General features: G+C 35.2%; 1 protein-coding gene across 1 annotated transcript in view; it reads left to right on the top strand.

Annotated features, from left to right (window-relative positions):
• Cdc73 (cell division cycle 73) overlaps window positions 1–22,110 on the top strand; it is a 114,823-nt gene that overhangs the window by 21,087 nt on the left and 71,626 nt on the right. The window contains exons 7-10 of the mRNA XM_075988163.1: window positions 3,003–3,219; window positions 9,403–9,501; window positions 11,395–11,473; window positions 14,215–14,279. Of these exons, the coding sequence (XP_075844278.1) occupies window positions 3,003–3,219; window positions 9,403–9,501; window positions 11,395–11,473; window positions 14,215–14,279 (460 nt within the window). The remainder of the gene's footprint in view (window positions 1–3,002; window positions 3,220–9,402; window positions 9,502–11,394; window positions 11,474–14,214; window positions 14,280–22,110) is intronic.

The following is a 22,110-nucleotide window of genomic DNA, read 5'->3' as shown; positions in this document are numbered from 1 at the left end:
GTTCAGCTCTTTTCTTAAATATTCTGTACCCAGCAACCACAAGGTGGCTCACAACCATCTGTACTGAGATCTGGCGCCCTCCTCTGGCGTGCGGGCATACATCGAGGCAGAATGTTGTATACATAATAAATAAATAATCTTAAAAAAAATATTCTGTACCATGTAAACACTTTGGTCTTGTTTAAATTCTCCCTGGGTTCTTCTTAGGACCTAGTTTGAAAATTTTCAAGGCAGTAAGCCAGGGAAGTTAGAGGAGTGACTTCATTTGTCATTTGTGTACCTAATATCCAGTAAGCCCTTATTTTTTGAAGTTTAGCTAATCATTTCTGGTTGTTGAGCTGTTCTAATCACTGGCATTTCATCTTCTTGGCTAGAAGTAGAAGTCTGATCACTGAAAGTTCAGTGTCGGCTTGAGAGACATCCAGATTGCTCACTGGTAAAGACCATGCTGCCAAGCTCAACCAGTGACCTGAGTTTGGTACCCAATTTGTCCTCTGATTTTCTTTTTTTTCTTTTTTCTTTTTAAAGATTTATTTATTTATTTATACAGTATCCTGCCTGTAGGCCAGAAGAGTGCATCAGATCTCATTATAGCTGGTTGGGAGCCCCCATGTGGTTGCCGGGAATTGAACTCAGGACCTCTGGAAGAGCAGGCAGTGCTCTTAACCTCTGAGCCATCTCTCCAGCCCTGTCCTCTGATTTTCACACATTGTGCTGCATGTGTGTGCACACACAGAAACATGTAATAAAAACAGTTTGAATCTGTCTAAAAACGTGCTTATAGGCTTTAATTTTACAGCTAGAAATCAATGCAAAATAGAAGGAGAAAAATGTAGAAAGTAAATTATCTCCGATAACTCATTTATGGTACCTTTTTACGTTACAAATCAAGTGAAAAGACAGGACTTCTGTGAACTGTACTAAACTATCTTTTGTAGATAGACTGCAGAAAGCTCCCCAAACAAACACATTATCAGTCTTTTTTTTCTTAAAAAAATCACAGTATTTGATCTACACCCATGGTTTTCACTGTATACCAATTTAGATTTGAGCAGAAAAGCGGAGTGCAGGAGGGAGTGTGTTTAGAATTTCTTTGGAAATGTGTGTGCCTATTATAATGACACTGGAGCCACATTTCCTCCAAACGGATGAGTCAGTACATAAGAATTGAGTTGGGATGTCATTTTTCTTTAATGTTTTGTACAGTCCATGTCTGGACACTGTGTTGACACTTTCAAATTACTAGTTTTTCCTCTTGTCACCCTTTGTTAGTGATTATTATATTTTTAGCTGTTGCCGCAAGGCCTTGACACTTGTCCTGTGCTGGTAGAGTTCCAGGGACACACTGGATTGCTGGCCTATGTTCTGTTTTTTAAGGCTTTTGTTAAATGTATGGTTTCATGTATGCTAGGTAAAGACTATACCACTGTACCAGTCCTCAACCACTGTTGAATTATTTTTCTTGTTTTATATTATAAAAAACAAAAACACATCTTCAACTCAGACCTTAAAGAGTGGTTTCCACATGTGTTCTCATAAAGGGATGTTCCCTTTTTGGGAGACCAGAATTTTTAATTATTTTTTCCATTGAATTTTCCTTTTTTTTTGTACGTTGTAAGTACTACTAAAATACATGTATTTCATTCTTTAGACAAGGATTTTTGCCATTCCTATTAGAGAATTGCTATGAAGATTGTTATATTTAAACCAACATTTTTGAAAACTGACAATTCCTGGGTTACTGAATTTTTTCTTTGAAATTTTAGATTGGTTTATTTTCTTTTTTGGGGTGTTTAAATATTTTGCCTATGTGTATGTCTGTGTACCATGTCCCTGGTGCTCACAGAGGTTAGAAGAAGCCATGGTGATTTCCTAGAACCTGAGTTATAGATGGTTTTGAGCCACCATGTGGTCCTAGGAACTGAACCCTGGTCCTCTGCAAGAGCAACCTCTGAGCCATCTCTAACCCATGGAATACTGATTGATTATCCCTGAATCTCAAAGAGAAACACACCAGGAAATTGAAAGACCTAAGAAATTTTCTTATTTTCATTGCATACTACAGTTTTTATTTATGTCGTTGGTGAATAAATTTTTTTAAGTAAAAAGACTGCTTTTTGCCTATTTGAGAGTCAAGTAAATTGAAGACAGAAATTGTCCACAGTACATTTATTTCAGTATGTCTTTTTTTTTAATTTTAAAGTTTTTTTTTAATAATGAAGTTTTAATTAAATTAGGTATGGTTTTGTCTACCAGAAATTGAAAGGACTATTGTGGCATCTACAGTCTCTTTGGGCTCTGATATCAGTCGTATATGTAGCTTGTAGTTTTACAAACTGGAAATACATTTCATGGAAAAACCCAAGCTTTAGCCTTTTTACAGAATGACATGTTCGCCCCATCACAAGATGCTTGTTTATAGTTTTCATATGTAGGGAGGTACATGTATAGATAACACTGGTAAAGCCTCAGGAATACAAGCAAAAGCACCCGAATTAGTTCTGCTCTTCTGTGGGAGATTTAAAAAAAAAAAGCAAGGAATTTTATTACTAGTTTTAAATTTAAAGAGATTACTAATTCAAGACTAGGTGGTTCAGTGGTTAAGAGCACTGGCCATTCTTACAGAGGATCCTGATTTGGTTTCAGCACCCACATAGTGACCTATAACTAACTGCCTGTAGCTTCAGTTTCAGGAAATTTGAAGCCCTCTTGACTTTCTTGGGTACCAGGCACAGAAACAACACATAGACCTACATGTAGGTAAAGCACTCATACTCATAAAATTAAAATAAATTGCCAGCTTGCTTTTAGAGTATTATCTTTATGAACTGTTGCCTGTAAAATTCTGTGTGACTATAAAATATTAAGGTTTATAGAAAAGCATATTGTCACTTGCAGTGGTGTTTTTTTTTTCTCTTTTAAATCGTCATTTTAGGTGCAACAGTATAAATGTTGTACAGAGGAATCTTTGCTGTGAAATTTTAAAAATAAATTACTTTTAGGTCTTTGTCTGAAGCCATGTCAGTGGAAAAAATTGCTGCAATCAAAGCCAAAATTATGGCTAAGAAAAGATCTACTATCAAGACTGATCTAGATGATGATATAACTGCCCTTAAACAGAGGAGTTTTGTGGATGCTGAGGTAGATGTGACCAGAGATATTGTCAGCAGAGAGAGAGTGTGGAGAACAAGAACAACTATCTTACAAAGCACAGGAAAGGTAATTAAATATTTTACCCATTCTTTGGAGTGTTGTAGGATTGTTTAAAATTTACTAATAGGTTTCAAGTTTTATTTTTTTATGTTTATAAATTAATAAATTAGCTAAGGACTAATTCTTTTCAACTTCTGCTCAGAGCAAATGTATGCTCTGTAAGTTTTGAAGATAAGAATTTGAATGAGAGTTTGATAGTCTGAGGATCATGCAAACCCATGTGAAGGGAGAAAGAGAGAATTGACTGCACAGTTTTCCTCTAACCTCCATGCACACACACACCCCATACACATTAATAAAAGAAATTTAAAAATTTAATACTAGACGCTCTAGTATGTCAATTCATCTCTTGGAAAAGATACATCAGTCTGTGTACATATTTTCCTCTGCGTTGTGGGCTTTCCTCTAAGTTTCCTTTGTCATTGATTCTCTATTGCTGCACAAACAATGGTGGTTTGGTAGAACATTTGAAGAAGTGTGTGAGATTGTTGTGAAACTGAGCTTTACATTGAAAGAGACTTTATGTTTAGAGACCCTCTTGGCTTTCTTGAGGTAGGGTCTTTCTTAGTGGCTTAGGCCTGCGTTTGCCTACAAAGTACTGTGAGTACAGGTATGTGCCACCTGCCCTGACTGGTTTTAATTGTAGAATAATATTGAAACTTTAGCCTTTCATTTACTGTCCCGTTTTGGTAGGAATAAAATAACTAGAAAGAATGTAAGGAAAATAATAATTTCTATTTATTTTATTCTATTTACTTTGACTTATCTTACATTTTAAGAAGCATTTTCCATGGGCCAGACAGATGACTCATCTGGTAAAGGCCTTCATTGTGCAAGCCTGGCAACCCGGGTTGAATCTCCAAAAGCCATGTAAAGGTGAAAGGAAAAACCAGTTCCTTAAAGTTGTCCTCTGGCCTCCACACATGGTGTGGCATGTATGTTCCCACATTCATATTATGCATGTGTGTGTGTGTGTATAACAATAATAATAAGTAAAATTAATTTAATTTAGAAAAAAAGCCGTTTTTCCAGGCCCAATGAGATAGTTCTGGAGTGACGGTGCTACCCACACAATCCTGGTAACCTGGGTTTGATCCCTAGACTCCTTGGAGAGATGAAGGAGCAAACTGAGTCCACAGTGTTCTTCTCTGACTTCTGCACTTGCACTGTGGTGCATGTGTCCACATCGACGTATTTAGTAATGAAAAAAGATCATTCTAGAGCTTGGAATTCTAAAGCAATGTGAGGTTATAATCATTCCTTATTTTCTGTTATTTGCAGTTAAATGATAGCATTCTCATTTTCATTGTTTCATATGACTAATATTTGATTAATACTGTGACTTTTTAGTTCTTTTTGTTTTGTTTTGAGACAGTTTAACTGTGTAACCCTGGCTGTCCAGACACTTACTATGTAGACCAGGCTGTCTTTGAATTCACAGGGATCCACCAGCCTTTGCCTTATCTGAATTATGATTAAAGATTAAAGGTATGTGCCACTATGACTGGCTTTTTTTTTTTTTAGTTCATTTTAACTTGGCAGTCTTTAACTTATAGTTTTCTTCTGTCTGAAACATTAAAATTTTAAATTGTTGAGATGAATTCTTTTCTACCAACTCTAGGTGGCAGGATTGTACCAGTTTAAAAGTGTTGTAATTTAATGTTGGTACCACTGTGATTTTTTTTTTAAAACAAATCATTTAACAACTGTTTAGAAGGTAGGTTTGCTTTTATGAACATTATCTTTAAAAATTTTTATTTTTAAATATTATCATTTTTAAAGATCAAAATCAAACATTTTGATTGCTGATTTCTAGGTATATATACTGTGTTCATGTGCTAAAGTCTGTAGATGTTAAAGACACTTAGAGCAGCATAGACTTTGCATTTGCTCAGTGTGCATGTGTGGACACATTTGTCACAGTGCACCTGTGGAGGTCAGAAGACACCACTTGAGAGTCAGTTTTTTCCTTTCACTGTGTGGGTTCCTGGAATTGAACTCGGGTTGCCAAGTGTGACAACACCAGCTTAGTGTAGACGTCAGATGACGTTCATTATTACCTATGATCAGACTCTTATTTTCTGATTTTTAAGGGGCAAGAAAGTTAAGTTTTCATCCTCTTTATATAGTTACTACACCCTTGTTAAAGCAACCTGATTTTGTAGTATCATTAAATTATATTAAATGTCTTACTCTGTTTTGTGCTGCTGTAACAGAATATCACAGATTAACTTGTAACAAACAGATTTCTGTGCCATTCAATTATTATGACTTACTCTGTTTTGTGCTGCTGTAACAGAGTATCACAGACTGAGTCATTTATAATGAATAGACATTTCTGTGGTTCACCATTCTAGAGGCTGGAAAGTCCAAGATCAAGGAACTGCATCTGATGAGGGCTTTCTTACTGCATCAAAAATGACGGAAGGTATCACCTGGGTGAGAGAGAGGGAACGAAAAAGAGGGCTGAAAATAATTATTATTTTATCAGAAACTGACTCGTAAAATCACTGAGCCACTCATTTAGTCTCCACTTAATCTATTTTGAAAGTCACTTCTTAAAAATTCTACTTTTCAGTACTACTGTATTGAAAATAAAGTTTCTAACACATAGATTTTGGGGGATGTTTTCAGATCAAAGTAATTTATTATTGAATCTTATATATAATATAATTGTATAAATATATTTGTACAAAGATAATCACCTGTAATTCTTGCACACAAAACTTCCTGGTGCTATTTTTATTGATTCTTTCAGAGTTATGTCTTTCATTCAATTTATCACTTTAAAAGTGATCTGATTTTCATGTTTTCACAGTAGAACTGACGTTTTGTTTGCACTTGGCACTGTGCTGACGTTTGCAGTGATGGTACAGAAGTCGTGGTTGCTAACACTGCTGGTACTTGACTTGAGTCACCCAACATTACTAGCAAATCATGGCGTTCTTCACTTATCAGTTTTAACCTTAGCTTAAGTGTGACACTTTAATATATTTAATGAAGTTTGAATGTGTAAAGCGGTCCTGCACATTAAAAAAGCTGTGGTTGCTTTTATGAGCAGCATTTCTGTTATGGCTTGGGTTACTAACTAAAGCACATTTTAAAAAAGAAAACCATCACATTTTATTTGAATGACAATGCTATTCAGACTTAGGTATTTTATAGACATACTCTTGAAAGAGTTTGTCAAGAAAAGCAACAAATAGTATTTGTTGCCAGTGGTAAGATGTGAACTTTCCTGAGAAATTCAAAATTTTGTAGAATTTCTTTCTGCTATGAGTTTTCCAGCTTTCTAGTTTTTGACTGTTTTGGTAAGACTTATTAAAATTATGATTTAATGAAAATGTCATCAGCAAATACATATTTTAAAATGTTGAATAATACAATATATTAATGTTTGGAAGATATATATATAATTACATAACTCAGTGATAGATGCTTTCCAGAGAACCAATGCATGAATGAAAGAAATCCATTTAAAGTACAAAGTAGATTACACTTTATACTTTATATACTTTAAAAAGTATATTTAGTGCTGGGCGGTGGTGGCACATGCCTTTAATCCCAGGACTTGGGAGGCAGAGGCAGGCGGATCTTTGTGAGTTTCAGGCCAGCCTGGTCTACAAGAGCTAGTTCCAACACAGGCTCCAAAGCTACAGAGAAATCCTGTTTCAAAAAGCCAAAGAAGAAACTATTGAGGACTCTTAAACACCTTTAAACTAAAGTTACAATTTATCACACTAAAGATTAAAACCAACAAATTTTTCAAGTAGGAATTAATTCCTTTAAAAAAATAAGAAAAGCAAGGTTCTATGCAAACATAATACATTTTATAAAAATTCTTTTCCAAAATCTACCCAAAAAGTAAGACTAAAACTTGAAATTTTGTAAATGTGTCTAATATCTAGCTTACTAGACATGATAGCTGCATTCTGGTATTTACTTCTGCATATCTATTGTTATCCTGTTTGGTCAAAGATAAGAAAATCTAGCTTCAGCAGTAAAGGGAAAAGGATTAAGAGATGTTGCAAGTGGAAAACATACCCATAAATACTAGCATTACTACTCAAAGTATATAAAATATAAATACACTTTTTTTTTGTGGTTTTGGTTTTGGTTTTACTAGCTCTTGTAGACCAGGCTGGCCTTGAACTCACAGAGATCCACCTGCCTCTGCCTCCTGAGAGCTGGGATTAAAGACGTGAGCCACCACTGCCCACACACTGCCTGGCAAGAGTCCTCAATAGTTTCTAAGATGGCAAAGAAGTTCTGAGATCTATATTTGCTACTGTAAAGAGTCAGGAACTAATTAGTATCATGGTATAGTGGTAATTATACTAGTGGTATACAGTTAATATAGAACCTAACTTTTGTATACATTTGCATAATATTTAACATGTAGAAGTTAGGCAATGATTGAAGATGCTTTGGTCATTAGCCCTGAGATAATAGTTTAGTACAAGCAGCAATGAGATGCAATATAAGACAGGTAACTTATTCAAAAGTAAAGAATTTCATGTTAGTACGGTGCTTGCGGGCCATGAGGTTGATGCTAGTCTCACTAGGAAACAAAACAAATTTTGCAAAGTAAAAACTAATAAAGTAGATGGAATGGTAAAATGGGACGAGTAGTTGAAGCAAAGCAATTGAATTTCTTTTTTTCTTTAAAAAGACTTTGTTTATGTGTATGAGTGTTTTGTTTTCATATATATTAGTACACTGTACACAATCTATGGTGACCAGAACAGGATGTCACTTTTTCTGGAACTGGAGTTAGGGTTGGTTGTAAGCTGCCTTGTGGGTCCTGGGAATTGAACCCAGTTGCTTGGGAGAGCAACAAGTACTCTTGACTGAGCCATCTCTCAGATTTCTTTTTTAAAAATCACTCCGTGTGTGTGTGTGTGTGTGCCTGCGTGTGCGTCTGTATGTGTGTTTGCGTTTCCTATCATGAAAATGGGGAAGTTAAAGGGTAATATTGTGGAGTTGATTCTCTTTCTTCTACCTTTACATGGTTTCTAAGGATGGAACTCTGGGAGATAGGCTTTTGTTACAGGTGCTTTACCTGTTGAGCTACTTTGGTGGCTCCAGAATGCTTCATTTTCTAGAGAAGAGAATTGTATTACATTTGAAGTACATGTGTGCAGGAGCCATGTGATTGTTGATCATCAATGGATTTAGTTAAGGTATTTAGCTCATAATAGATGCACATATATTCTTTAAACCATTGAATGATTGGTAGAGGGGGAAAGAAACTAAAAGTATTATTAGTCACTGGGGGATACTGTTAGTCATTAGGCAAAAAAGTCATCGGAGAATAATGTGTCAGGACTGAGGAAGCTTATTTCATGAAGGAAAGAGTAATCACCTTGTTGGCTGTGTTGGGTATTAATGGAACAGCTGATTTATGATTACTTCCCGTCTTTTCAGATTTAAAAAATGTACAGCGACTCCTACAAGTATCTGTAACCTTTGGGCGTCTGAGGAAGTCTTTGGCAATCTAGATGTAGCACAGGGGTTATTGCACTTTGAGGATTTAGTAATCCCCTTTCATAGAAATCTGTTACATTTAAATGGTTACTTTTCTTGGTTTCCTATGTTTGAGTAGATGCAGAACCATAAAAAATTGTATATAATTGGTCTATTTAAGTATTTGTAATAGCCAGACTCAGGGTAGTTGGCGTTTATTTTTATGTATAATTACAGTAACTTGTTTTCTATTACCTCAGTGAAATACACAAGGTAAGAGCTTCATAGGAGGTTAGAGCTAGGACATAGCTAGTATAGAACACTTGCGTGACTATGTGAGAGCCTAACATTAGGGGTGAGGGAAGGAAAGATATTTAGCTCAAGATCTGGAGACTGAAAATTGAAGTTTGGACAGTCACGTTTTGTGACGTGGTAATGCCTCAAGACCACTATCAACCCCTTTTGATAGCAGTGCTCAGATAGCTAATTGTTCCTCACTGGGCCTCACCTTTTAAAGTCTCCTCTACCTCTACATCCTACATTTAGGAGCACTTATCTCACATAGCAATCCTTGGGAGACTAATCACTTCCAAACCAAAGCAATTATTGTACCTTGTAAAATAGGAAACATTATTAGAAAGTTTCAATATAAATCTCTTAATGGAAAAACTACTGCTTTTGCACATGTACATTGAGTTTAATTAGAATTTATTTATGTTTTAGAATTTTTCCAAGAACATTTTTGCAATTCTTCAATCTGTAAAAGCCAGAGAAGAAGGGCGTGCCCCTGAACAGCGGCCTGCTCCAAATACAGCCCCTGTGGTAAGAATCTTTTCTGCTTATGTTGTTTTAAGAAAGTGATGTTTATATTGTATTTTATCTTGTAATTTTGACATCTTAAACATTTTACAACAGTAGGGTATAAGCTTGCTACTTTAGCATACTTTAAGGCTATAAAGACCCTCTCTAGTTTTAAAAGTTAACTCAGCAGTAATTTTGGGTCATTATTGATGTATACCTGGATGAGAGTCTGAAAAGGGGTTAATTAGGAAAAGCCTTCTAAGTTAATTTTTAGGTTAACTGTAGCTGGTCTATTTATCGCTTGAGAAAATTGTTAACTATTATTAAAAATCTATATCACTACCTTCCATTTTGGACTTGTTTGAAATCTTTGGTGACCATTTTATATTGGTATATTTATTTTCCCTTGTCACCTGCCATATGGCCCATTGGTTGGACCTCAGCTTTAGCTCCTCTGCTAAGTTGACTGCCTCACTGTTTCAGGTATTGCTTAGGATTCTCCAAACCCTAAATTCATGCATGCTTTATCGTCTCCATTTAAATTAGAAAATACCCTCTAGTTTGCTGTAAATCCATTACCTGTTCTCAAGATTCAAGAAAGACAAAAAATATAACTCAAATTGATTTCACTTTTTTTGTAGAATTTGGAAAAACATTGGTAGAGTACTAAACATAGCCTTGAAAGTAATTTTATTTATGCATGGAATTATTGATACTTAATTTTTATAAATACCAAGCTTTTTTTTTTTTTTTAAAGATTTATCTATTTATTATATATGCAGTGTTCTGTCTGCATTTACATCTGCAGGTCAGAAGAGGGAACCAGATCTCATTACAGATGGTTGTGAGCCATCATGTGGTTGCTGGGAATTGAACTCAGGACCTCTGTTTTGAGCCATCTCTCCAGCCCCCTGAGTTATTGATAATATTTAGACAGATACTTTTAGTTGGCTTACCACAAATAACATCTAGTTGTTGTGCAGTGTTCTGAGCATCCAGGGATAAAAGAATACAATGTCATAGTCTCTGTCCTGTTTTGAGTTCATACTGTAGTAAATTAAACCTAAATCTATGAAATGAAGTATAGTAAGTGCTGTGATGTTAAAGCATAGGATGCTTATAATAACAAATCAGACACCTGTCATAGTAATTGGTGGGAAGAATGTGAAGCCTTAAAAACAGTAAACCATGGTCTTTGTGAATATGAGTATTCTATGGTGTATTTTACAGTCATTAAAACCGTTGAAATTTTTATGTTTGGCATTTGATCATATAGATCATATGTATGATCTATAGTAGCTATAGTCTTTGATAACTTTTCTTTTGTAATGTTTGAGTGTAATCCTATTGTAACAGAATGAATAATATATAAATAGGTATGATTTTCCCAAGTAGCTTTAAGGTGTTTTTAGGTTATTATAGACTATGAGTTTAGTAAGGAATATTTGAATTAATTTATACATAATTAGAAAGTTGCTTTTTTTAAGTTTTAAAAATCTACATCTGTTGCTTTTAGAGTATACGTTTTTAAGTGTTTATTGAACATCTTTTTACTTTTGGTTTTTTGCAACAGAACTTTGTGTAGCCCTCCTGGAACTCACTCTGTTCAGATTATCATTGTAGAGAGTATTATTTCACAGTCATTTAAGTAATTTGAGTATCTCTGCTTACCATATTATTTGTAGTTTTGGTATAAGTACATTTGAAATTGTTTGTTCTTATTTGTCATTTTTTGTAGCAAATAATATTGAAAGTGAATCCTACTCATCAAATGCCAAGTAGTCTTCTTACCTTGTTCTGTCTTTTGGCTCATATTGGTAATAACACTTATTTTATATGTGTCTGTATCAGGCTTTACGAGTGTTAAGTAAGTAATATTTAATAATATTGACTTGCATCTCTGTTTTGTTTTAGGATCCTACTTTGCGTACAAAGCAGCCTATCCCAGCGGCCTACAACAGATATGACCAGGAGAGATTCAAAGGCAAAGAAGGTATGGATAAGCAAAGGCTTATCCTTTATGTTTGTCTCATCATTGTTGTGCTGAGCTTGAGTGGCAGTGTAGTTTGATATTTAAGAATAAGGATTCTTAAGTAACCTCTGTATTCCAGATCTGTCTAGTTCAATCACCTCCTTTTGTAATAAAGCTTTTGTTATTGTTGTTGTAGTTTAAACACAGCCAGATTTACTCATTCATATGTGATCTACAGCTGTTTAGATTTTCTCAGTCATATGTGATCTACAGCTGTTTAGATTTACTCAGTCATATGTGATCTACAGCTGTTTAGATTTACTCAGTCATATGTGATCTACAGCTGTTTAGATTTACTCATTCATGTGTGATCTACAGCTGTTTAGATTTACTCAGTCATATATGATCTATAGCTGTTTAGCTCTCACAGTTCTTTTAGGTAGTTTTGAGAAGGGCATACAGCCTACAACACCTGAAAAGAGTATTTGGACTCTACACAACAAAATTGGTTAACCTCTTGTTGGTAGCTTTGATTCTGGATCCAGATGACTTGTGTTTCAGTTAATTTTTGTGTGGATTTAATTGTTATTTCAACTCTATTCTCTCTTACCTCATATCTATAATTAAATATTAAATAGTACTGATAACTTATTTCATAGGGTTGCTTTGGGTATACACTTGGTACAGAAGATGAAGTTCCTAGAATAATGTCTGATAATGTAATAAACTACCCACAAATGTTTGCTATTATTGATGGTTGTTGTGGTTATAAAGAATTTTGGGATGGGGAATGTTGTGTGTTGAATTGTTTCCCAAACTATGAATGTGTATATTAAGAGGTAGGGGAAGCATAGACTTGGAGCAAGTGTGAGAGCAAATTTTGTTACAGCTCCCTTGACAGTCTACCTAATGCAATTCTGAACCGTTTCTTTATTAGTGAGGTGAGACTACCACCAGTTTTTCTTGAAAATTTCATTTATTTTGATTTCACTTATGAAGACAGGAGATAGAAATACTGAACGTTTAATGTTTATTTTTTTCCCTGTATAATCCGAAGTCTCAAGGCAATTTTTTTTCCTTTTTTTTTCATTTTTTTTTTATTGAGAAAAGGAGAAAAAAAAAACAAGTTTCCACCTCCTCCCAGCCTCCCATTTCCTTCCCCCTCCTCCCACCCTTCTCCCCCTCCCCCCACCCTTCTCCCCCTCCTCCCACTCCTTTCCCCCTCCCTCTCCAGTCCAAAGAGCAGTCAGGGTTTTCTGCCCTGTGGTAAGTCCTAGGTCCTCCCCTCTCCGTCCATATCTAGGAAGGTGAACATCCAAACTGGCTAGGCTCCCACAAAGCCAGCACATTAAGTAGGATCAAAACCCCGTGCCATTGTCCTTTGCGTCAATTTTTAAAAAGGCTGTATTGCTTTGATGAGTGAATTATATGTGCTGACTTCATTTACCAGAGAAAGGCACATGGTGAATAGGTGCCACACAAAGATAGTAATCCAATTTTTAATTCACTAATAAAGAAACGGTTCAGAATTGCATTAGGTAGACTGTCAAGGGAGCTGTAACAAAATTTGCTCTCACACTTGCTCCAAGTCTATGCTTCCCCTACCTCTTAATATACACATTCATAGTTTCTTATGGAATGATTAAATAAAGCAATTCATAGCAAATCTAATCCTTTTAAGGACCATCTCCAGCTTCTCCATGTATACACATATTACACATCTTGTTTCTGCTCCACAGCTACAAAATCTTAGAGTTGATACAAAGGTATTTGGTCTGTAGTCTGTAAAATATTTGCTATGTGATCTTTCCCAAGAAGACTAGAACATGCTATATGAATTTTTTAATTAAAAATATTTCTCTGGTAGTTATATAACCTAGGTGAAATTTAAACAGTGCATGTTTTGTTTTAATAATATATAGAATGTTTATATCATTCTTCCTCTGGAAAAATATTGTCAAAGTTCCAAATTGACGACCATTAGTTGATTGACCATAGCAAGAACCAAAACAGAAATGTGAAATAAATTGCCATGTATGTATAGAATTAAATGTTTACTTTTAACAGAGAGCGAGAGCGAGCATGTTGCACTTATGTCCTGCAACTCATTGTTTGTACCACCATTTTCTAATTAATGTATAATTTGTCCCTTACATTAAACTTCACAACAAAACTTGGTATAATTTATGAACTTTCTATTTTACATGCTTTTATAGATACAATCATTTAGTAGTTACTAAAAATAAAGGGCTTAAAAGCTTTTTATTTAGTGTGATTTAAGTTCTATTTCATTTTTATGCATATGGATATTTTGCCTATGTGTATGTCTATGCACCATACATGTCCCTGGTGTCCATAACGCCAGAAGAGGGTATCAGATTCCCCGAAACTGAAGTTAAATGCAGTTGTAGGAGGATTGTGTGTGCTGGGAATTGAACCTGGGTCTTTTGCATAAGTAGCTAATGCTCTTAAATGTTGATTCTTCTTTTTAGCTCTTTCTTTAGTGTGGTTTTCAAATTAAATTTGAAAAATAATCTTAACCAAATTCTATGAAGTCAATGCTTTGTCATTTATTGAATAAATTTTGCAACTAGTGTCTCAAAAGTTTTTAATTTTTAGGATATGTGATAAAACTGTGAATAGTATATTTAAGTAAGGCCTTATTACAATGTTGAATTGTTAGGTGTAATATAAATTATGGTTGAAATTTTTTTCTGTGTGTAATGAAATACATAAATCATAGTAAGTTCTTTTCTTTGCAGAAACGGAAGGCTTTAAGATTGATACTATGGGCACATACCATGGCATGACACTGAAATCTGTAACGGTAAGTTTTTATGACTGCAGAGGTTATTTGTTCCAGGTGTTTTATGTGAGTAGCAGTTGGTAAATTTTTATTCTCTACCATTTTCTAATTGAAACATTTATTTTTTAGTGACCGTTGTAGTACTGATAGGTCTGTGTGATATTATTTGATTCATGAGTGTTTTCCCTTATTTTCCCTTTTTTTTCTTTTTTCTGATCAGATTTTGAATTTATAAGTGTCTTGACTAGTTTGAAACTTGGGATCTTTAAAGCCATTGAGTTGAAGGTCATATGGGACCCCCCCCCCCTTTTGGTCTAATATCTTATGTTCTTTCAAATGTAATTGTCTTTGGAAAAATAAGAATGGGACTGGATCTGTTCAGTGATAGAGCCGTTGCTGAGACTGCTCAGTGACATGGGATCTGTCTTCAGATCAGTTAAATGAGTAAACAGAGTGTAATAGTTGATGGAGTACTTTTTTTTTTTTTTTTTGAGACAGGGTTTCTCCGTAGCTTTTGGTTCCTGTCCTGGAACTAGCTCTTGTAGACCAGGCTGGCCTCAAACTCACAGAGATCCGCCTGCCTCTGCCTCCCGAGTGCTGGGATTAAAGGCGTGCCCCACCACCGCCCGGCTTTGATGGAGTACTTTTACAGACACTTATTGGAACCAAATATTTATATATTCATGAATATAAGTCTTTGGTTCAAAGATTTTCAGTTAGCTCATTTGTTTTATCCTCTTCTTTTCTTTCCCTTCCCTTCTCTGTTCCTCTCTCCTGCCCTCCCTTACCCCTCCCTTCCTGCCTTTCTTCCCTCTTTCGCCTTTCTTGCTCTTGGCCCCCAAGCTCTCTTTCTTGCTTTTGCCATGTTGTTTTTAAATTGGACTTAGAAGTTCTGGGGTCCAGGAATCTTTTTTTCTCAATTTCCTGAGTAGGCCCTCTAATTTTATTTTTTTAAAGCTATTCCATAACTAAAATAGCCTGGCCAGAAATAGCCTGACTAACTTCTTTCTGTTTAACACTTCTCATTGTTGTATAGCAAATGACAGTATTTTATGATGTAGGTAAGGTATACTTTTAATTCTATTTTGTATTTGTATGTTTTGATGCATGCATCTTATACTTTAAAATACTATGCGTATGCATCAGCTATATACTTAAGACCTAAGACTGTTGCTTTTGTCTTTGCTTGTGGGTCATCAGATATTTACACACCTCACATGACATGATAATATATTTGTTGCTATTTCTGAGTTCAGATTTGATTTTATACTTAGAATTCGCCATAAATCTATGAAGTTTTGGTTTTTTAAATTTCAAATTGATACTCTATCAAGTATTTTGCTAATATGTTTTTAAATGGCCGATTTGTTTTTGTGTCTTTGAAATTGTCTGTAGGCTTACAGATTCATTCAGCAAGTATTTATTGAGCAATCGTGTTATGTCTTTGACTCTGAATACTACAAGTGTAACCGCTTCTGAGGGTAGTCAAAGAGGCCTCTCTCTGAGGTCAAAGTCCTGCCCAGAAGAGCATTCCCCACAGGAACAACAGGGTTAAAAATGGACTCAGTAGACAGTGATAAGAAGGCCAGTGTTTTCCAGTTTAGTGAGCAAGAGCAAAAGTGGTAAAAGATCAGATATCTTATGTCATTTGTTTGGTTGTTTCTGATTTTAGAATTTAATTAATGGTGGTAAGGTTTAACTGAAATTCATTATTTTGTTCTTTGTTTATGTTTATATTTTTAAAAGACAGGGTCTCACTTTGTGGCTTTAGTTGTTCTGAAACTCACTATGTAGATCAGGCTGACCTTGAACAGAAATCCACCTAGCTTTGCCTCCCTAGTGCTTGTACCACTAAAAGCATATGCCAGCATGCTTGGTTTGAATTAAATTTCTGTGTGATTCAGTTAGTTGATGTTTCTTGGACACAGTGTTTGTCTGTTGCTAATTTCCAAAGTAAATTGCCAGGGAACTGAAGTTACTCTTAGGTAACCATTAAAAATTAGGTTTTTTTGTTAAAGGTTTTTTCTTACTCATGGCTCTGAGTGCCATGGAATTTGTTTTTTAATATGAGCTTCTAAATATAAAATATGAATTTAAATAAATTTATGCTGTAGGCATTTAAACACAATAAAATAATCATAAAAAAGGATTGCTTAGGAACGCAACAAAAAAACTAAAAGTGGTCAGATGTCTGTCTAGTTCTATTACTTCAGTAACCAGAACTGCTACTTTTCATATGCTGATTATTTGCTTGAATTAAAATACATAGACAAGGAATGTTTTTAGATAAGTTTATTTTTAGTTATTCCTCAAACTTATCCTTAGTATTTTTCCCTTCTCTTTTGTTTTGTTTTGTTTTTGTTTTTTTGGTTTTTTTCGAGACAGGGTTTCTCTGTGGCTTTTTGGAGCCTGTCCTGGAACTAGCTCTGTAGACCAGGCTGGTCTCGAACTCACAGAGATCCGCCTGCTTCTGCCTCCTGAGTGCTGGGATTAAAGGCCTTCTCTTTTGTTTTGAAATTATCATTTGTGAGCTGCAACAGCTTCTTACCTCATTCTGCTCTTCAGAAAATTTCTCTTGTACTATTAAGACAGGCAAATGTATATTAATGTAAAAGCTTTTGTTGCCCACAAGTGATTTCCCTGCTTTTATATGTATAATTCATAGTCGCCAATGTTCTTAAAATTTTTAATGTGCCTAGTTCACATAGTTCCCCAAATTAGGGTTTATCTGCATTAGAATTAATCTTTGTAATTTTTAAAAAATATTTATTTATTATGTATACAATATTCTGTCTGTGTATATGCCTGAAGGCCAGAAGAGGGCACCAGACCCCATTACAGATGATTGTGAGCCACCATGTGGTTGTTGGGAATTGAACTCAGGACCTTTGAAGAGCAGGCAATGCTCTTAACCTCTGAGCCATCTCTCCAGCCCCAATCTTTGTAATTTTTAACTTCAGTATCAGAATAGAATCTTCTTGATACATGAGTAGATCAGTACATTAATAATTTTTATACAATTTATTTTTTTCTGTATGTGTTAGGTGTTTTACTATATTTGTTGTGTTTTACTGGTCAGTTCCTAAGTCTAAGTTACTGAAACTTGTATGACTAAAAGTCCTGCAAGTGTTCGATAATAAAGATCTAAAATATTAAGGAGTGAGAGAGATGATTCAGTGGTTAAGAACACTTGCAGCTCTTCCCAAGGAGCCAAGTTGGTTCCTAGCACAACTCACAACAAACAATTCATAGAAGCTCGTTGGACACAAAAGCATGTACTTCCCGGTTCAGTAGATCCAAGGACTCTGGGGACCTGCACTTATTGTCTGTATTGTGTTAATCATGTCTTAAATGCTGATTGGCCAGGCAGGAAGTATAGGCGGGTCAACCAGACAGGAAGTAGAGGTGGGGCGATGAGAACAGGTGTATTCTGGGAAGCAGGAAGCTCCCTCCTCAGTCCTCCCCAGACCATGGAAGAAGCAAGATGTAATCTGCCTGGCTGAGAAAAGTACCGAGCTATGTAGCTAACATTGATAAGAATAATGGGTTAATATAAGCTACAAGATCTAATAAGAAGACTGAGCTAATGGGCCAATCAATTTTATAACTTATGGAGATCTCTGTGTGATTTTCTTGGGGGCTTGCCGGCTGTGGGATACCGAGCAGGACCGAAACCCCAACAAGCAGGCCCCTTCATGTTACAGGTGCACTTGAACTTTCTTAACACCTTTAATACCCAAATCTGTGTAGAGAATTCAACTAACCTTTTCTTTTCTTTAGGTGGGGAATCTCACTTTATTTATTTTTATTGTATCTTGGTATCACTTTTTAAAGACAAAATTTCACTATGTAGCCTTGTTTGGCTTAGGATTTGGTATATGGACCAGGGTAACCTCAAACTCATAAATTATTCACCTGCCTCTGCTTTCTGAGTGCTGGGATTAAAGGCATGAGCCATGTGCCTAAAGGGATCTCACTTCGTAGATCCACCTAGCCTTTTATTTTATGTGAGGGGAACTCCATCTGTCTTTTCCTCGACATATATGGGGTTCAGGTACACATTGCTTCACCTAGCTTCTGTTTAAACTTTGACTTAGATAGTTAAGGAATATGTTTGACATTTAATGGTTCCAGAGTCCCAAGGAGCATAATTGTTTTCAGAACTTATCTTAGATGGAATTTTGCTTCAAGATAAGTTCCCGGGATTCATTCTTTCTTTTTTAAAAAATTCTATTATCTATGGATCTATTGATGGATCTAATTTAATCTAATCTAGATATTGTGTGTCTCTGTGTGTGATAGAGGTTATACGAGGCTATTGGATTGATAAGTCTTGTAACTGGAGCTACAGACATGTGAGCTGCTATGTGGGTGCTGGGAATCGAACATGTGTCCTCTGGAAGAGCATCCAGTGATCTTAACCACTGAGCCATCTCTCAAACCTGCCCCCAGCATTTTTTAATGTTCTAAGAAGCCTTATATCAAATAGTTTCTGTGATAGAGGAATGTGAATGTTTTTTAACATGCGGTTATTGAAGAAAAGAGTCTTCATTGGTGGTTTTCTCTTTACTCACTTTGGATGGGAATATTCTTAGAAAGAACTAATATTACACACAATTTATTTAAATAAAACTAGCTTAAAGTTATGGGTTGGAAATAGAAACTTATTGAAGAAAATTCTTCATATAGTTCATATATTAGTGTTTTGGTTTAGTAGTAATAGTGAGAGTATATGAAGTTTAAATTTAAAAGCCATTTTAGTTATGTTTCATATATTTTTGTAGTATGTATAATTGTTAATGGATCATCACAGATTAAGAAAATGTCATTTGAGTGTATGTAGTGCTGTGCATCAATATTCTGAATACTTGGGATGCAGAAACAGGAGGATCGCTGTAAACTTGAGATCAGCCTGGTCTATCTAGTTCTAGGCCAGCCAGAGTGTGAAACTCTCTCCACTACCATCCAAAAAAAACAGAAAGAAAGTATTACTTGGAAATGCTTTTTATTATATAGTAAGTAGGATATGGTAAAGGTTTTTGCTTTGTTTGTTTGTTTGTTTATTTTTAGTTGGGGTATGGCAAGGAACCTTTTTCTCTGGAGAGGGAAGATGTTCTTGGAGTTGATTCTTGTTATTCATAAGGATTTTATGATTTCATTAAGTACCACTTAACTTTTCTCTAGTCTAGCCTACTTAAGATCATGTAGAAAGTTTATAAACTCCAGCAACTATTTCTTTCATTTTTGTTTGTTTTGAGAAAGGATATTTTTCCATAGCCCTGACTGTCCTGGAACTTGATAATGTAGATCAGGTTGTCCTTAATCTCACAAAGACCATGTCTTTGCCTTCCTAGTGCTAAGATTAAAGGCATGCAAGCATCTCAGCAGGCACTGTCTTCATATTTGAGGAATGAAATTGTACAAATTTGAAAGCTTTTCTTTAAATGTTCACTTGGATTAAGTCCAATAGCTATAATAAGTAGTTCTTAAATCTTTTATGGTGAACCATTTTCAGATAGCACATACAAAATGGAGGAGGTATAAGAATATCACCATTACTTTTGTTATTTAGGATAATATAAAATTTCTATTTCATCCAGGTTATAATTCTTAAAAGAAGTTATACATTATAACTTCCCTACATTTTTATAAAATTCTGCTCATTGTTCTTCGTTGACTAATTTGTTCTCTTTTGCTTACAGTGTTCTGGTAGTACTATACTAGCATTAATGTTTTGGCTTTGAGTCTGTCTAGATCTCAGACCAGCCAAGGTGGAATAGGTGCTCAAAGATTTCTTCCTTTTGGGCTGCCTGACCTAGGAAGCTTCCGTCCGTCCGTCCGTCCGTCCGTCCGTCCGTCCGTCCGTCCGTCCCTCCCTCCCTCCCTCCCTCCCTCCCCCCTCCCTCCCTCCCTCCCTCCCTCCCTCCTCCCTCCCGCACTCCCTCCCGCACTCCCGCCCTCCCTCCTTCCACCTACAAATAATCTTTTGGATGCTTCCTGTATATCATGTCATCTGGTGGATACAGAAACAACAGAGATGAACAAAACCAGACATACTATAGTGTAGGCTTGATTTATGGTCTTTGGAGAAGAGTTAGTGAGTAACTTGAATATGAAATTATTATTGTAGCAAGTGTGTATATTGAGGAGTTAATGCTTGAAAATGGACCTGAACTTTGAGTAGGTGCGAGAAAAGCAAGAAAACACAAATTGGGAATCGTAAACAAAAAGTTAGAATAAAAACTCTATGATGAACGGAAGAACATGGAAAACAGAAAGATTTGAAAGATTGAGTTGTTTAGTGATTGTAGCAGAGTTTCTTCTCTGAGCTAGATGTGGCCTGATGTTCTTAAATGCCAGTGCATTATCCTATATCTTGTTGATCTACGTCTAGCATTATTCTTTTTTAACATGTTTTCTTAGTAGATCTATGTTTTAAAATTTATTTTAATTTTATTGTTTTATTGTTTATGTTCATTTTATTGTTATGTCTGTGTTAGAGTGTTGGATCCTGGAGTTACAGACAGTTGCAAGCTGCCATGTGGGTGCTTGAAATTGAACCCAGGTCCTTTGGAAGAGCAGTCAGTGCTCTTAACTGCTGACCCATCTCTCCAGCACCGCATAATTCTTTTCGTTGATCTAAAATTTGCCTCAAATATATTAGGAATCTGTTGTAACTTCAACTTTTACTTCGTATTTTAAGAGTGTCATCTATATATTAAGTTTCTTTTTTTATATTAAGTTTCTTTTATGGTATTATCCACTCATATGTGGATTTTCACAGTAGTCTGAGCTATGGCTATTTTGTTTCTTTGAGATGCCTCACTCATTATTCAGTAGATGTTAACCCCCAAGCCCCAGTTGGTTTTAAGTTCCTGATCTAAAATAATGCAGGTGCCAGGTTCCTAAGGAGAAGCCAAGTACTTGGGAGCACTTAAAAAATATGGCTTTGCAGTCAGTTCTAGCTTTGAGCCACTAAATTCTGTTTTTATTTGGCAGTAAAGATAGTAGAATTTACATTGTAAGCATTTAAGAAACTGTTGTCCTGTTTATGCTAAGGTGGAAATGTTGAGCACAAAGAGGAGTCAATAAGTTGTATCTTTCCTCATTGACTTAGACTGTTTTATATATACATATATAAAATAAAAAATATGTATGTATATATTCCCAGTTTGACTTACATGTTTGTTATAGCTTTGTTGATGTATTTAATATTACTTGCTCAATGATAAATTTTTCATTCAGTGTTATCAAGAGTAGTCTGTTTAAATTTTAAGAGAAACCATTTTCTTTCACATCCATTAGGTATTTTTGTTATAGTTGTGTATGCTTATGCTGTAGCAGACATTTTTAGCTTTTGAGAGAAGCTAATTGCAAGAAGTTTTCATGTAAATGCATAACTCAGGGTGCTTTTTACTATTCACCTGTCAAGACACATGTATGGGAAGAGATTTTATTTATATTGATTTCTTTTTCCTTTGAAAAAGAAACTATAGGATTTGAATGTTATAGAAATTACCTCCATGTCACAAGATTTTATGACTATATTTTTAGACTGGTATGTACTATACTACTTGTGGATATTACCCTTGAAGTAATTTTTACAACCTATATTTCAAGATGCTTGTGAACCACCATGTAGGTGCTGGGAAACAAACCCAGGTCCTCCATGAGAGCAGCACAGGATCTTTGCTGCTGAGAAATTCTTCCAACCTCCAATATATCTCTTAAGCTTTTGAAAGTTAATCTTATATATTTCCTAAGTGCTACATGAATAGCCCATAATTAACATACTATATTTTATACATAAATTTTAAAATTAGACTTGAAATTTTACAAATTGCTTTAAGAA

The sequence above is a fragment of the Microtus pennsylvanicus genome, chromosome 10, assembly GCF_037038515.1.
Source record: "Microtus pennsylvanicus isolate mMicPen1 chromosome 10, mMicPen1.hap1, whole genome shotgun sequence".
In the NCBI taxonomy this organism is placed as follows: domain Eukaryota; kingdom Metazoa; phylum Chordata; class Mammalia; order Rodentia; family Cricetidae; genus Microtus; species Microtus pennsylvanicus.
Note: the sequence above shows the minus strand (reverse complement) of the source record. Positions and strands in the feature narration are given on the sequence as shown.